The sequence below is a fragment of the Triticum urartu genome, chromosome 7A (genome assembly GCF_056163025.1).
Source record: "Triticum urartu cultivar PI428250 chromosome 7A, HENAU_Tu73, whole genome shotgun sequence".
Taxonomy (NCBI): domain Eukaryota; kingdom Viridiplantae; phylum Streptophyta; class Magnoliopsida; order Poales; family Poaceae; genus Triticum; species Triticum urartu.
In genome coordinates this window covers 740,483,374-740,497,506 of record NC_141879.1, presented here as the reverse complement: position 1 = coordinate 740,497,506, position 14,133 = coordinate 740,483,374, and the positions used below count along the sequence as shown (strand labels likewise).

At 44.6% G+C, this 14,133-nt stretch overlaps 1 protein-coding gene across 1 annotated transcript; it reads right to left on the bottom strand.

Annotated features, from left to right (window-relative positions):
* Window positions 1-5,332: 5,332 nt before the first annotated feature.
* LOC147962581 (uncharacterized) lies at window positions 5,333-6,576 on the bottom strand. Its single transcript, XM_087535815.1, has 3 exons — window positions 6,443-6,576; window positions 6,060-6,353; window positions 5,333-5,426 (listed from the first exon to the last, which is right to left on the bottom strand). The coding sequence occupies exons 1-3, from the start codon at window positions 6,574-6,576 to the stop codon at window positions 5,333-5,335; spliced, it is 522 nt and encodes a 173-aa protein (XP_087391941.1).
* Between the last annotated feature and the right edge of the window lie 7,557 nt (window positions 6,577-14,133).

The window sequence follows — 14,133 nt, the reverse complement described above, 5'->3', positions numbered from 1 at the left end:
TTAAATAGTTTGTGTTGGCGGATTAGATTCAAGTGGAGGCAACATGTGATGTACATCGAAAGTACTACTAGTCCAAACTAGATCAAGTTTGGATTAGTAGTATACTTTTGATGTGCACCACATGTTGCCTCCACTTGAACCTAATCCACCTTCATTTCTGACACTATTATGAACATATAAAGATATAACAACCTCATAATTGGTATTGTACCAAAATTTGTATAATCGCGTATAAATACACTAAAAATAAAAAATGGAAATTAGAATACTAGTAGCAATGGACAGGAAACACGCTACTACTAGTTAGATTAGCAGTAGCGCCGGAATAAACACACGCTGCTATTATATGTCTTAGTAGTAGCGTGTGGCGCATGCGCTACTGCTAAGGAATAGCTGTAGCGCCTTACTAGTAGCGCAGTTTCCCGCGCTACTAGTAGGCATTAAACCCGCGCTACTACTAGGCTTTTCCCTAGTAGTGGGGAGCTGCGCCTCCTTTCTAGCTCTTTGGGCTCGCCAACATCCTTGTTGCTCCGGTCCTGGTGACCCGGATCTGCGCTACCCTCCAGATCCTGGCTCACACGGGCCTCCGGCCACCGTGGCATTCCTTACCGCCCCTTCTTCAGCACAGCCTCCAACCATTGTGCCCTGTTTGTCCCTTCGCCGCTCCATTGCTCACGCGTCTGGCAGCGCCCGATGCCTCTTTGGTTGTGGTTGTGGTTCCGGCCTATGCCCGATTTTCTCTTCTCCGATTCGTGCTTTGGTGGCTTGGGATTGCTCGGATTCTGGCCAGGGCAAAATCCCTGCATCATTTGCTGGCAGCAGTGACATCTGCAGGTGTCGTCCCTTTGTTGGAGGCGCTGTCACGGCCATTGTCTGTGCCCCTCTTCGAGCAGTAGGGGAAACCCTAGGTCTAGTTATTTGTATTGGACGACGACGACATCTCGACGTCGTTTTTCTTTGTGAAGGCTTCGTCTTGTTTGCTCGAGGTGTTCTCGGTTTGGGATCTGGAGAAGTTGGTCGTCTTGTTTACTCGAGGTGTTCTCGGTTTGGGATCTAGAGAAGTTGGTCATCTTGTTGTTGGTCCGGGCTCACTACAGGAATCCAGTACTTTGCCGTCTGCCACGGCGGACGGCAAAGGCACGGACGGCTGACGGCAAAGAGCTTTGCCATCAGCGGCGGACGGCAAATAGTGACGGCAAAGACAGGGTCGGCAAATAGGTCCTTTGCCGTCTGCTTCTTATGGCGGACGGCAAAGAGCCCTTTGCCTACAACGGTGGACGGCAAAGAGGAGGGACGGAAAAATACTGCACGTTAGTCCGTTAGGCGGCTAACGGCGGCCTTTGCAGTCCGCCAGTGGACGGCAAATTTGAGCGCCTCTTTGCCGTCTGCCAGTTGACGTCAGCAATACGTCAGCGCCCGCTGTGTTTTGCCGTTTGCCCGGCGGACGGCAAAGGCAATGTCTTTGCCATCAGCTTAGCTTTGCCGTCCGCCACGGTAGGCAAATTGGCCAAATGGCCCATCCCTCAGGAAGCACAGGTGGGCGCCACGTGCCCCCTTTGCCGTCTGCCACCGACGGCAAAGGGGTCTTTGCCGTCTGCCGCTGACGGCAAAGAGCCTGCACTGCTCTTTTTTATTCTGTTTTTCTTATATCCAACAATCATCACAGCAAATATATCACAACATATGACAACACATATATATCCATCACACAAATATCCAGCACATATATATCCAACATAATAAATATCCATCCATACATACATAGTAGGTTGCACATAGTTCCATCGATCCATACATATTACAATATGCAAAGTTTCATCATAGCAATCTAGTTTCATCATAGCAAGCGAGCAGAATACAAGAAGTGCATCAAAGGAAAAAACAAGCAATCCATCATAGGAAGCTGGCTTCCATGAAGTGAATGAAACCTGCAAAATGAAAAATAAGAAAGTTAGAAAAAGAAGACTAGAAGAAGAATTAGACTAGAAGAAAAATAATAGAAGAAGAAGACTAGAAGAAGAAGTATATGCCATTTATTAGCTAACTTAGGTGAAATGTATCGTTTATGAGCTAACCTAGGTGAAATGGGTAGTTTATGAGCTATCCTAGGTGAAATGGATCACTTTGGAGCTAAGTTAGGTGAAATGGGTCGTTTATGAGCTAACCTAGGTGAAATTGATCATTTTGGAGCTAACCTAGGTGAAATTGATCATTTTGGAGCTAACTTAGTTGAAATGGGTCGTTTATGAGCTAACTAAGGTGAAATGCCACGTTTTTGAGCTAACTAAGGTAAAATGGATCGTTTTTGAGCTAACTTAGGTGAAATGGGTCATTTTGGAGCTAACCTAGGTGAAATGGGTCATTTTGGAGCTAACCTAGGTGAAATGGGTCATTTTAAAGCTAACGTAGGTAAAATGGATCATTTAGGAGCTAATCTACGTAAAATGGGTCATTTTAGAGCTAACTTAGATAAATTGGATCACTTGTAAGCTAACTAAGGTAAAATGAGTCATTTTAGAGCTAACTTAGGTAAAATGGATCGTTTATGAGCTAACTAAGCTAATTATGCAATTTTTGACATAAGTAAGCTAAGTACATATCGTTTTAGAGCTAACTTAGGTAAAGTGGATGGTTTATGAGGTCAGTAAGCTTATTAAGTCATTTTGGAGGAAAAGAAGCTAACTCTAGGTCATTATGGTAAGCATATTGGAGGAAATAAAGCTAAGTCTAGGTCTTTATGCATTTGTTAAGCAAAACACTAGAGAAACTTACCGTGATCACGGATGTGTAGGAGCGGGCTAGCTCGCGCCGGTAGCTGCAGAAGGATCGTGCGATGCGTTTCTGGAGTTAAGCTACACCAACGATCATTTCCAATGTCTCGTTAGCATTATGACACTCAAATGTTAAGACTAGCAAGTAATGGCCATTCAAATTAAACTCACCGTGCTCCCAGGAGCAATCACTGGCATCGGTGGAGCGGTCTGACCGGACTTCTCGCACACAGAGTGCACATTTGGTTTTCACAACAGAGTCATACTAGTTAGTAATGAGACTCAAATGTTAAGACTAGCAAGTAATCTGCAGAAGAAACTTACCACAAGGAGCTCGTACATGGCCCTTGCCTGCATGTCATTCCGTGCCCTCTCCTCCTCCAACATCTTTGTCGTCCTCTCCTCCAACTCCCCCTGCCTCTCCACTACAAGAAATATGTCAACTTGTGACCACCACTATTGGTCACTGAATGGTCACAAATTTCCATTTGTGACCTTTTTGTGACCAAAAACATAAGGTCAAAAGCTGGCCGTCGTAAACTGACTATAGCGACCTTTCTTCTGGAATGGTCGTAGACGTTTATGACCAAAATACGTCTACTGTGGCGTTTTGGTCACTAGCAACCTCCCCAGGCCACGTAGGCATCCAGCGTGGCAAGCTGATGTGGCACAAGATTCAGCCCGGTCCAATTCGGTTTTCTACATGGGCTTAGCCCAACAATTCGGCCTTTTTACTATATATTTTTTCTATGAATTTTGTCTAGCTATATGGGCCTGGCCCAACAATTTGGCCTTTTTTATATTTTGGGCCATGGCCTTTTTAGTTTTTCACTATATATTTTTCAATCTGGTCCCACAAGTCAGATGGGTCCCACTTGTCATAATCTCCTATATTGGTCCCACATGTCAAAAATGTGAGCATTGTTTAGATTATTTTCACAAATGGGCCCACTAATAAGGTTTCCATTTCACACGTCTTCAAATCACACAAATAATCAATATTTTAAATAGAACAGAAAAAATGTAGAATTTCTTAGGCCTGGAGCTACTGTACATAGTCTATTACAATCTGTGCATAGTCTATTACAACCCAGATATGCCTACTATTACAGTACTATAATATTTACAGTTTATTACAGTCAAACAGAACAAATCTTTGCTGCTAGGGCTACACGCCGCTTCGAACTTGAAATTTCCTAGGCCTGGAGCTCCTGTAAAAGGGTGAACACAAAGGCATTAGAGTACCATCTTCATTCCTGGAGTAGATATTCAAACCTCCAGGTTTAGTGTATAGGCAATCTAGAAAATATATATTTAACAAAATTTCACAAAAATGCAGATGTCTATAATGTAATGAAGATGTAATCACAACAACTGATGTATACATGAGAAGCAGCAACTAAAAGAATTCTACAATCTTTCATAGCAAGATATTGTATATTATTGTACTAGGATGTATTGTATATTACTGTACTTCAGATGTATTGCCACACCAAATTCTACAAGACGTCTGAAGTACAGTAATATACAATACATCATAGCAAGCTGACTGGACGAGTTTAGTTTGAACAACCCACTAAACAATTTAGCAATAAGAGCATACAACTACAGCAAAACAGAGCATAATCCAGTTCTAATATGCACAACTAAAACAACTCCAATTTTGGTTTTAATATGTATACAGCACGCATCATTGACCATGGAGCATACGGCCACAGCAAAACAAGGGAGCAATTCAGGGAAAGGAATACTACAGTTGCTTGAGACATGTGCTACTCGCTCGAAAGTAATCAGTAACCAACGAGTCAATAAAAGTGTGCAAGTAGGCCACTCTACCCAGTGAGATTAATACACTACAGAATCTATCTAAGACAAGACCACCACCGATATGAAACTGTACTATATTTCTGGACAGCAAACTAAATAGACGGCTGCTCTCAAACCATACATCCAAACGAAGCAAACGAGTACTCTACGGAAACCTTAGAGCATGCTTTACAACTCATATGTAGAGGCCAACTTGAAATTATGAGCATAACAAACTCGTTTTTCAGTTAGAAGCTCGCTGCCCAAAACTGTCAGGTAGTGCAGTTTTTTAACTGAACCAAATTTAGTTTACGGAACGGCCAGAGAAATCCAATTCTACAGGAGACACGATCATATTCCTAATCATCATGCATTTTCCATGCAGATCAACCAATTCTTCTTGAAAAATGAAAATTACATCAGTGATTCTGAAATGGCATTTACCTTCCATATCATCAGATTATTATCAAACTGCCTCCCATTGTACACCGATTGTGGCGTGATAGCCGCGCCGATGGCTATCTTGTTGGTCGTCTGGACAAACCCACGGTAGTTGTGGTTGTAGCACCCCGTCTCTTGGTACGCATCAGTCTGCGAAATGCACGTTTAGTTAAACTGAATCCGGGGCAATGAGACCAGGCAAAAGGCGAACATTTTGTTTGTGCAAACAATACTTACTGTCCAGTAAGTGAAGAATCTAGCATTACTATCTCCATACAGCTCCGGTCTTACCTGAAAATGAAGTGACAAGGATTTCATTCATGTTCTTTCTGCACATAGTACAATGATGTTAAGAGCAGTAGACTCCAAGGAAAATTGGAGAGGTTGACTTTCAGATCTACTTGGAGCCTAAAGGTGAAAACAGAGCTATGTTAAGAGCAGTAGACTCCAAGGTTAAAAGCAGTAGACAGCATAATACTACAGTAGTAATCCACCACCGAGAACATGAATGATATGGGTAAGCTTCTGTAAGTTCAACCTTAATGTTTCTGCTCCAGAAGAAAAAGTGCAGAAATATGAGATACAATGACATATAATTAAAATAACAAGATTCCACCACAAAGATTCAGAAGCTCCGCATCACAAAGCAGAGCGCCATTCCAGTGAGAAAGCTAAACAGAGAAACATATCCAGGGAAATAATTAAAACAAGCAGGACAACTCTTACATCATTTTCTTTCAACAGTTTCGACACCATATATTGAGATCCAAGATGCTTAAAACACCACAGGTATGATGGTTGGTACATTCAACAAAGATGGAACACAAGCAAATGGCAGCAGGCAGTCACTTCGATCCTACAAACTAGATGACTAACAGCATGGACATTAACTGAATTTTAGTTCTTCCACGCATGGACATTGTATCCATACACTGCCCATCGTCTCTGCAGCTACACCTGACACGGACACGGACCAATGCTCATTTTATCTATCAAATCGATTGCAGACTTGCAGCGATAGCTAGCAATGTTGTATTTTACCTGTATCGCTTGGAGCAGAGGAGGGAGGAGAAGATGGCGCGGAGCCTGGTGACGGCGTGGCTCTTGGTGGGGTGGCGGATGATGCACTGGTCGAGGGCGGTGGTGACGGAGCGCGCCTCCGGGGCTCCGGCGAGCACGTCGTCGATGGCCTTGTGCACGCGGAGGTAGTGGAAGAGGGCGCGACCGTGGACGCCCAGCAGGCGGTCGGAGGGCAGGAAGCGGGAGAGGTAGTCGATGGCCTTGTCCGAGGAGCCCGCGTCTACCAGCTCGGCTAGGTCCGTCTGGGTCACCAACCTGCGCGCGCGTGTGCCTTGCCCGGATCAAGAGATGCATTCGCAGAGGCAGGTTTGAAGGGGGAGGGGGAGACACGTCTGCGTGCTTACACATCCATGGTGTGGTTGAAGTTGTGGTGCCCGAGGAAGGAGATGAGCTGCCGCTGCCGGAAGCGCCGAGGCCAGGATGTAGTCGTCCCTGTCGACGAGGATGGAGCACTCGGGCGTGGCGGATCCGGCCCCATTCCCGTCGGCGAAGTCGGATCTCCCGACGGCGGCCTCGGCGGAGCAGGGAACCGGGGCGAGGGAGGAGGAGGGAGGTGGTGGCGGTGATCTAGAAGGGGAGGGGAGCAGGGAGCCGGGGCGAGGAGGGAGGGAGGAGGATTGGATCTGGCATCGGGAGAGGGGTTCCGGTTGAGGATGGATCGATGGATGTGGGATCTTGCCGGAGGGAAAGGAGGAAGGAGCAAAGCACGGCGATCTTGCCGGAGGGGAACGAGGGAGGAGTAGAGCACGGCGATCTTGCCAGAGGGGAAGGAGGCAGGGGAAGGATGGATCTGCGAGGGGAGGGGCGGGTGGCGGCGAGGGGAGGGGCGGGTGGCGGCGAGGGGAGGGATCTGCGAGCGCTAGGGTTAGCTGAGAGAGCGGAGGGGTGGATGGACGGACAGATGGATGGATGGATGGACAGATGTTTGCCATGTCACTGATCGATGCCACAGCTGGTTCCACCAATCAGAATTAAGCATTTTTTGTTTTTTCTCTTATAGTTTGTACCCTCTTATTCAGGCAAACATTTAACCTCTTATAGTTAGTTCAAATAAACCAATATTTTGTACATGTGTGTATTTAGGCATGACAAACAATGTTGATTTGGGAGGTTTTCATTTTCTTTGCTCAAAAGAACCATTTTTCATTTTCTGAGTGACCAAAATGTGTTTTTTTGTGAAGGACCTACCATATGTATCTTGCAAAATTGTACCAAATCATTTTTCTAAAACACTAGGCCATATTTATTGCACATTTGACCAAATGGTTGGGTGTAAATAGTTTTTATCCACCTCTGGTGAAAAAGACAAATTCCCACCGATTTAGCTGGAAGCGGGTCAAATTTGAACTGTAGCTTCCTCGTAGTTTGCTCTTTATTTTTTCCAAAAATCGTTTCTAGGTACATAAGTATCTATTTAATCAGAGAAACACGAAAAGTTTTCCAAGATTCAACCACTAGCTAGGAACGGTCATTCCCGCCGTTTTGACCGCATTTTGAAACGGGCATAAAAAATTCGAAAAAAATCAAAAAATTGGGAAACCTTCGCATTGTGTCATTATATGTGGCCAAGTTCCCAGGAAAAATAATAAACTTGTAATACGGTAATTATTTTAAAAAATGTTCTCAGAAACGAGCTATCACGTGTGGAGATCAATGGCTTCCAAGCCAAATGATCAATCTTATGGCCACATTCATGGCATAGTTTGGTCAAATGATCTCATATTTTTGCACAAGGGTGCATATTGGAATTCCAAACAATGTTGCCTAAGGGAGTTTTCATTTTCTTTGCACGGAAAAACCATTTCCCATTTTTTGAGTGCCCAAAAGGAGGGTTTTTTGTGAAGGACCTCCCAAATAATTGTTGCAAAATTGGACCAAATCATTTTCCTAAAATACTAGGACATATGTAATGCATAATTGACCAAATGGTTGGGTGTAAATAGTTTTTATCCACCTCTGGTGAAAAAGACAAATTCCCGCCGATTTAGCTGGAAGCGGGTCAAATTTGAACTGTAGCTGCCTCGTAGTTTGCTCTTTATTTTTTCCAAAAATCATTTCTAGGTACATAAGTATCTATTTAATCAAAGAAACACCAAAAAAAATCCAAGATTCAACCACTAGCTAGGAACGGTCATTCCCGCCGTTTTGACCGCATTTTGAAACGGGCATAAAAAATTCAAAAAAAATCAAAAAATTGGGAAACCTTCACATTGTGTCATTATATGTGGCCAAGTTCCCAGGAAAAATAATAAACTTGTAATACGGCTATTATTTTAAAAAAATGTTCTCAGAAACGAGCTATCACGTGTGGAGATCAATGGCTTTCAAGCCAAATAATCAATCTTATGGCCACATTCTTGGCATAGTTTGTTCAAATGATCTCATATTGTGCACAAGGGTGCATATTGGAATTCCAAACAATGTTTCCTAAGGGAGTTTTCATTTTCTTTGCACGGAAAAACCATTTTCCATTTTCCGAGTGCGCGAAATGAGTTTTTTTGTGAAGGACCTACCATATATTTGTTGCAAAATCGGACCAAATCAATTTGCTAAAATACTAGGCCATATTTAATGCACAATTGACAAAATGGTTGGGTGTCAAAAGTTTTGATACACCTCTGGTGAAAAAGACAAATTCCCGCCGGTTTAGTTGGAAGCGGGTCAAATTTGAACTGCAGCTGCCTCATAGTTTACTATTTATTTTTTCCAAAAATCATTTCTAGTTACATAAGTACCTATTTAATCATAAATACATGGTTTGGTGGCGATACGTCGAGGTTTGGGCGGTGGCCGAGGCCCCCAACTCTAGAGCGCGTAAACTCGCATGCCCGTCACGTGGTCACCGCATGACCGTAATGTTGCCATGTGTTCTGGGCGGCCTAGGAATGTCTAGTGGGTTGGCCACTCCCCAGGTTGGTTCTAGGAAGAAAATTACAACATAAGATTCTCACGAGGAGACCGATCGATGCTCAAACATGAATTAGCAGCCAAGTGTTTGATTAGCGGTACGGGAAATGCACATGGCCAATGGGCGTGAGTTTTGGCTGAGGATGATCATCTACTAAGGAGAATGTCTTCACAAATTTTTAGCTCAAAAGGAGGATCCTAGGTGGTACTTGCTTTGCAAAGTACCACGCTGGACAAAAATATGAATGTTGAAGCTGGGCTCAAAATAATGAATGGAGTGAGCTGAACTTTTGTGGCGGATGGTTATTTGGGCATAGGAAAGCATTGTAGAAAATTGATACCATTTGGACATGCCAAAGTAGTACTTCCTTCACAATGCTCTTCTATGGACAGAAACTTGGGAAAACTAGTGAGAGAGATTGGATGAATGAAATGAGCTCAAAATTGGTGTAGGTAAGTTACTTAGGTATGGTCATGCTCTGGTAAATTTTCAGATCATTTGGGTAAGCCTAGCTAGTACTTACTTCACAAAGCTTCTCTCGAGGTAGAAACTTTGAAAATTTCCCGAGAAAGCTTTACTAGGAAAATTGAGCTGAATATTATCATGTGGCAATGAATTGGGAATGGAAGAGTGCCCGAAAAGTTTGAGGGTAATAGGAGGGGTCTATATAACACTTGCTTTGCAACATGCCAATTTGGCCATAAAATATAAATTGAACCTGGGCTCACATAGATGATTTGACTGAGCTGCAATTTGGAGGAGGTTGATAATTTGGGCATATGAAGGATCTGTATAAATTTCATGTCATTTAGAGATATAAAAAAGGTACTTCCTTCACAATGCTTCTAGGTGGACAAAAACTTTGGAAATTTGCCGAGGAAGATTTGCTAGGCAAATGGAGCTGCATTTTGTCATGCGGTAATAATTTGGATAGGAAAGAGTGCCCAAAAATTCTGAGGGCAATCAAGAATACATAAATAGCACTTCCTTCATAAAGTGTTGTTGTGAACAGAATAGGAAAATGAATATTGTTGAATTAGTTTTGAACTAGGCAAGGAAGTATTTTTACATATTTGATGAAGATATGCCCCAAAGAATTTATGAGATTTTTTTGGGAATTTTGGGAATGATAGAAATATAGGTTGCTTCACAACCTAGGGCAAAAATTGCCACATGGACATGACACATAGGCAAAACTGTTGAGATGGCGCCTAGTCATCACAACCCACCACAATCTACAAGGCTATGACCATCTATATTGGTCATTAACAACTAGAAATAAGGCAGCGGACTAGCACTATTTGCTTTGTGACCATTTCGTGTAAGGAAATTACGACCTTTCTGACCAAAATGGTCGCAATGGTTTAGGGTTTGGAGCCCCCTGAACAGCTTTTGACCAATTGGTCTAAATTGGTCATAAATTTATGACCAATTCTTCGAGGGTCACTGATAGAAGGTCATAAGTTGACATATTTCTTGTAGTGCTCCGCCACCTCCGCCAGAAGTTTCTCCGTTCTATCTCTCTCACTCTGTATAGCAGCCTGCAACACCACTCACATGACCATTTGTAATCATTGATGGAAGCGCACACAATGTAATGGAGAAAGATAGCTGAGTACGTATAACTAACCTTGAAGGCGAGTTGGACTGGCCGTTCACGAGGCCTTATCTCAGGAGCGGAGCTCGACTGGCGCGCCTTGATCTCCGGGAGAGTGCTAGGACAACGGATAAGTCCATCTCCCATGGCTATGGAGCCATGGGACCTCCCGCCACCAGATATTATCAGCAGCTCTGTATCAATGGGACCCTAGCTCGGGTTAAAGTCCTCCCCTTTCCTCTCCTTCCCATGATCTCTATATTGCACGAGCTTGTCATGGGCGGAGATGTTGGTGAAGTTCTTTGGATCATCGAGGTCAGACGCAGAGAATGCCTTGACTTTCTTGTAAGGGCCAGTGTGGGCCATGGCATACATGTCGTACACCTCTGGCACCTTATCCGCCTTATTATAGCGTGCCTGAAAGAGAGAAACAAAGTAAATTAGTAATTAAAGGGCTAAAGCTAGCATGATGAATGAATTGCATGAACATGAAGCAAACCACATACCCAGTTATGCCCGTACTGAAATAAGTTGGAGCTGCCTTGGTGGTGTGGCACACCTTCCATTTGGGCACGTTTGTCCTTGGCCTCTTTGTGGGTGGCCAACCATTCTTTTGAGCACCACGCATTGACCAACACCTCCCAACAATCCATCCGATACGCACACCATCTCGGAGGGGCCTAAGTTAGCAAATAGAAACTTGAGCGCTACGACTATGAATTACTAAATGAAGGAAGTAAGTACAAGGCCTTAAGAATTACCTTCATGTACTGCTCCTTACACAAGAAATTATCGCGGCACTCCTGCTTGGGCTTCTTGATACCACGCCCAGTGTAGTAGTCTCGAACAGCCTGCACCCGAACTTCATGCCGTAAGTTCTGAAGTAGGTGCTTGCACTCCTTATGGATAACATTTGCCTCCTCCTCCTCGTATCCCTCCTCACACCTGTAGAATGTCTGCAATCAAATGAGACAATATTGATTAGTACAATTAATAACTAGCTAGTTGAAGATTTTTAATTGTGTAAAGGAGCAATTACCCAGAACTTTCTGATCACCACGTCTGCCCTCGTCTCGCACAAGACACCGTCGATAATCTCACCCGGCGGGGCCGGGGCAGCCAAGTAGTGCTCCCAAGTCAATCCAACGTCTGGAAGCCGACCCTCACCAGGCAACATGACAAACCCCGGGAAGTTTTGCCGAATCAAAACTCCAAGGACGGAGTTGGGCCGGCGGACACTTTCATGGTGGTCCCAACCCCTGCAGCATGACAAGGCCAACACATCAGTTATTTGAAGAAACGTGAATGCAGAAGGTATAAAAAGATTAAATGCACTTACCTCTCCCCATCAGGGAAAATCAACCACCTCTGCTCGCGGGTCGCCGGCACGGACGGGAGCCGTGTAGCACCACACTGGTAGACGTTGCCCCCCTCCTCCCCCTCCTCCTCAAAATCAGTCGGCTCCCCGCCATCATCAGCATGGCCACTCGGCTCCCCGCCATCATCAGCGTGGCCACTCGGCTCCTCAGGCTGACCCGACCAGTTACCCCATCCAGACGTGTGCTCCTCCGGGGTCTCGTGGGCCCAAGTCTCGTGGGCCCAAGGCCTGTCGACCCGAGGCTCGTGGGCCGAAGACCTGTGGACCGGAGGCTCATGGACCGGAGTCCGTGCAGCCTCCTCCTCAGACGAGTCCACCCTAGCAGTCATGTGCTCGGGTGAAACAGCTGGGGGAGGCGGCGAGGAAGGCGCCGTAAGAGTCACCCTACCTCCTCTCCCGTGACCACGTGCTCCACCTCCTCTCTTCTTCTTACCTCGTCCCCTGCTGGGCACCGCGGTCGACGAAGAAGGGCCCGGCGGTGTCGCCATACTGTCCAGCAACGCTCGGCGGAGAGGTGCGTGTGGAATGGAAGACCTCGCACCACGCGCCGACGAAGAAGGGGCCTCGGCGCGCTCCCGACCAGCGCCCACCATCTTTCAACACCTGCCATGACAAAGAATAAACGAAATTAGTACAACATAAAAAAGTACCGACATGAATAATAATACGTATATCACTTAAGTGTATCATCATCAAGTACAACATAAAAAAATTGAATACCTGACACTACTAATAATCTCGATCAGTATCATCAATAAATGCATAATCATCATCATCACTATAATCAATGATGGGCTCATAGGGTTCATTGGCATCAACATGTGCAAGGCCACCTTGACATAATCGGTCAAGCATTCACAGGTCATCCGCAGCAGTAACCTCTTCTTGTTCCGGCTCTTCTTGTTCCTCCTCTAGGGTGATGTCGGATTCATTGTCGCTGTCTACTTCAATGTTTTGGGGTGAAGTATAGCGGTTCTTGAAACACTTTTTGGAAAGACGTGTCTCTTGGAAGAATTCTCCTTCATATGTGTCTGGGTTAATGTGAGGTTCATAATCCTCTTCCTTTGGGGGAGAAAGTCTAGCACGTGGCGGCACTTCATAAACGATATCCCAACCTTTTAGATTTGGATTAGTTTGGCAGGCCCACGATAGATACAATACTTGGGTCGCCTGTTGAGCCGTAATATAGACATCAGGAACATCTAAATGGGTGCTTTGGTTGATTTCAACTAGCCCTATATGTTCATGAGTCCTTCTAGTCTCCTTCGGCTGAAACCAATAACATTTGAAGACTACAACATTCGGTGGGTTTTCACCAAAGAACAGAAGTTCATAAATTGCTTCAACTCTCCCATAATACTTGGTACCTCCTTCGCCGATAGCAGATACACAACAATTTGTAGACTTTCGGTCGGCCATAGATAGCTCTTTGCCATAGGTACGAAAGCGATACCCGTTGATGTCGTACTTGTCAAATGAACGGACCTTATAGTCAAAACCATTAGCGACTTGTCTCAATTCAGCGTCCATAGACTCTGAATTAGCCTACAAGTTTAATATGAAAGGATTGTTGCATTACGCACAAATTAGCGAATGAAATGAAATTGTCTAATAAAAATTACCGTTTGTTTGAACCAAGAGATGAAACCGGGATAGCCGCCTCCTTGCTTTGCGAGAAGCTCATACTCTTCGACGGAATCCTTTTGGATCTCCGCTCCATACGAGAATATGGCGACGTATTGACTGTATGACATATCCAGGAATAAGAGCAGTTCAAAGGAAATAGAAGTTGCGAAACAATGTACCGAGAACTTACTCGATGTACGGCCGCACTTCTATCAGGTTGTTGAAGATATACAACGAAATGGTCCGCCATTCTTCGTTATCCAAAGATACTGGAAGTGAAACACTAGCTGGTACGAGATTCCCTTTGAATAGGCTGAGGTTGGATCCACCCTTTTTAGGGTCGTCAGCATTGTACCGAGGCTTCTGATTATGCAAATGACGATTTTTGGCTTCGTAGTGTGCTGTTACGAAGTTTGCCGCCTCCTCTGTGATGAATGCCTCAGCCATCGATGCTTAGATTCTACGTTTATTTTTACATTTTTCTTGAAGCGTCTTCTGCATCCGCTCAGTTGGGTAGCACCAACGA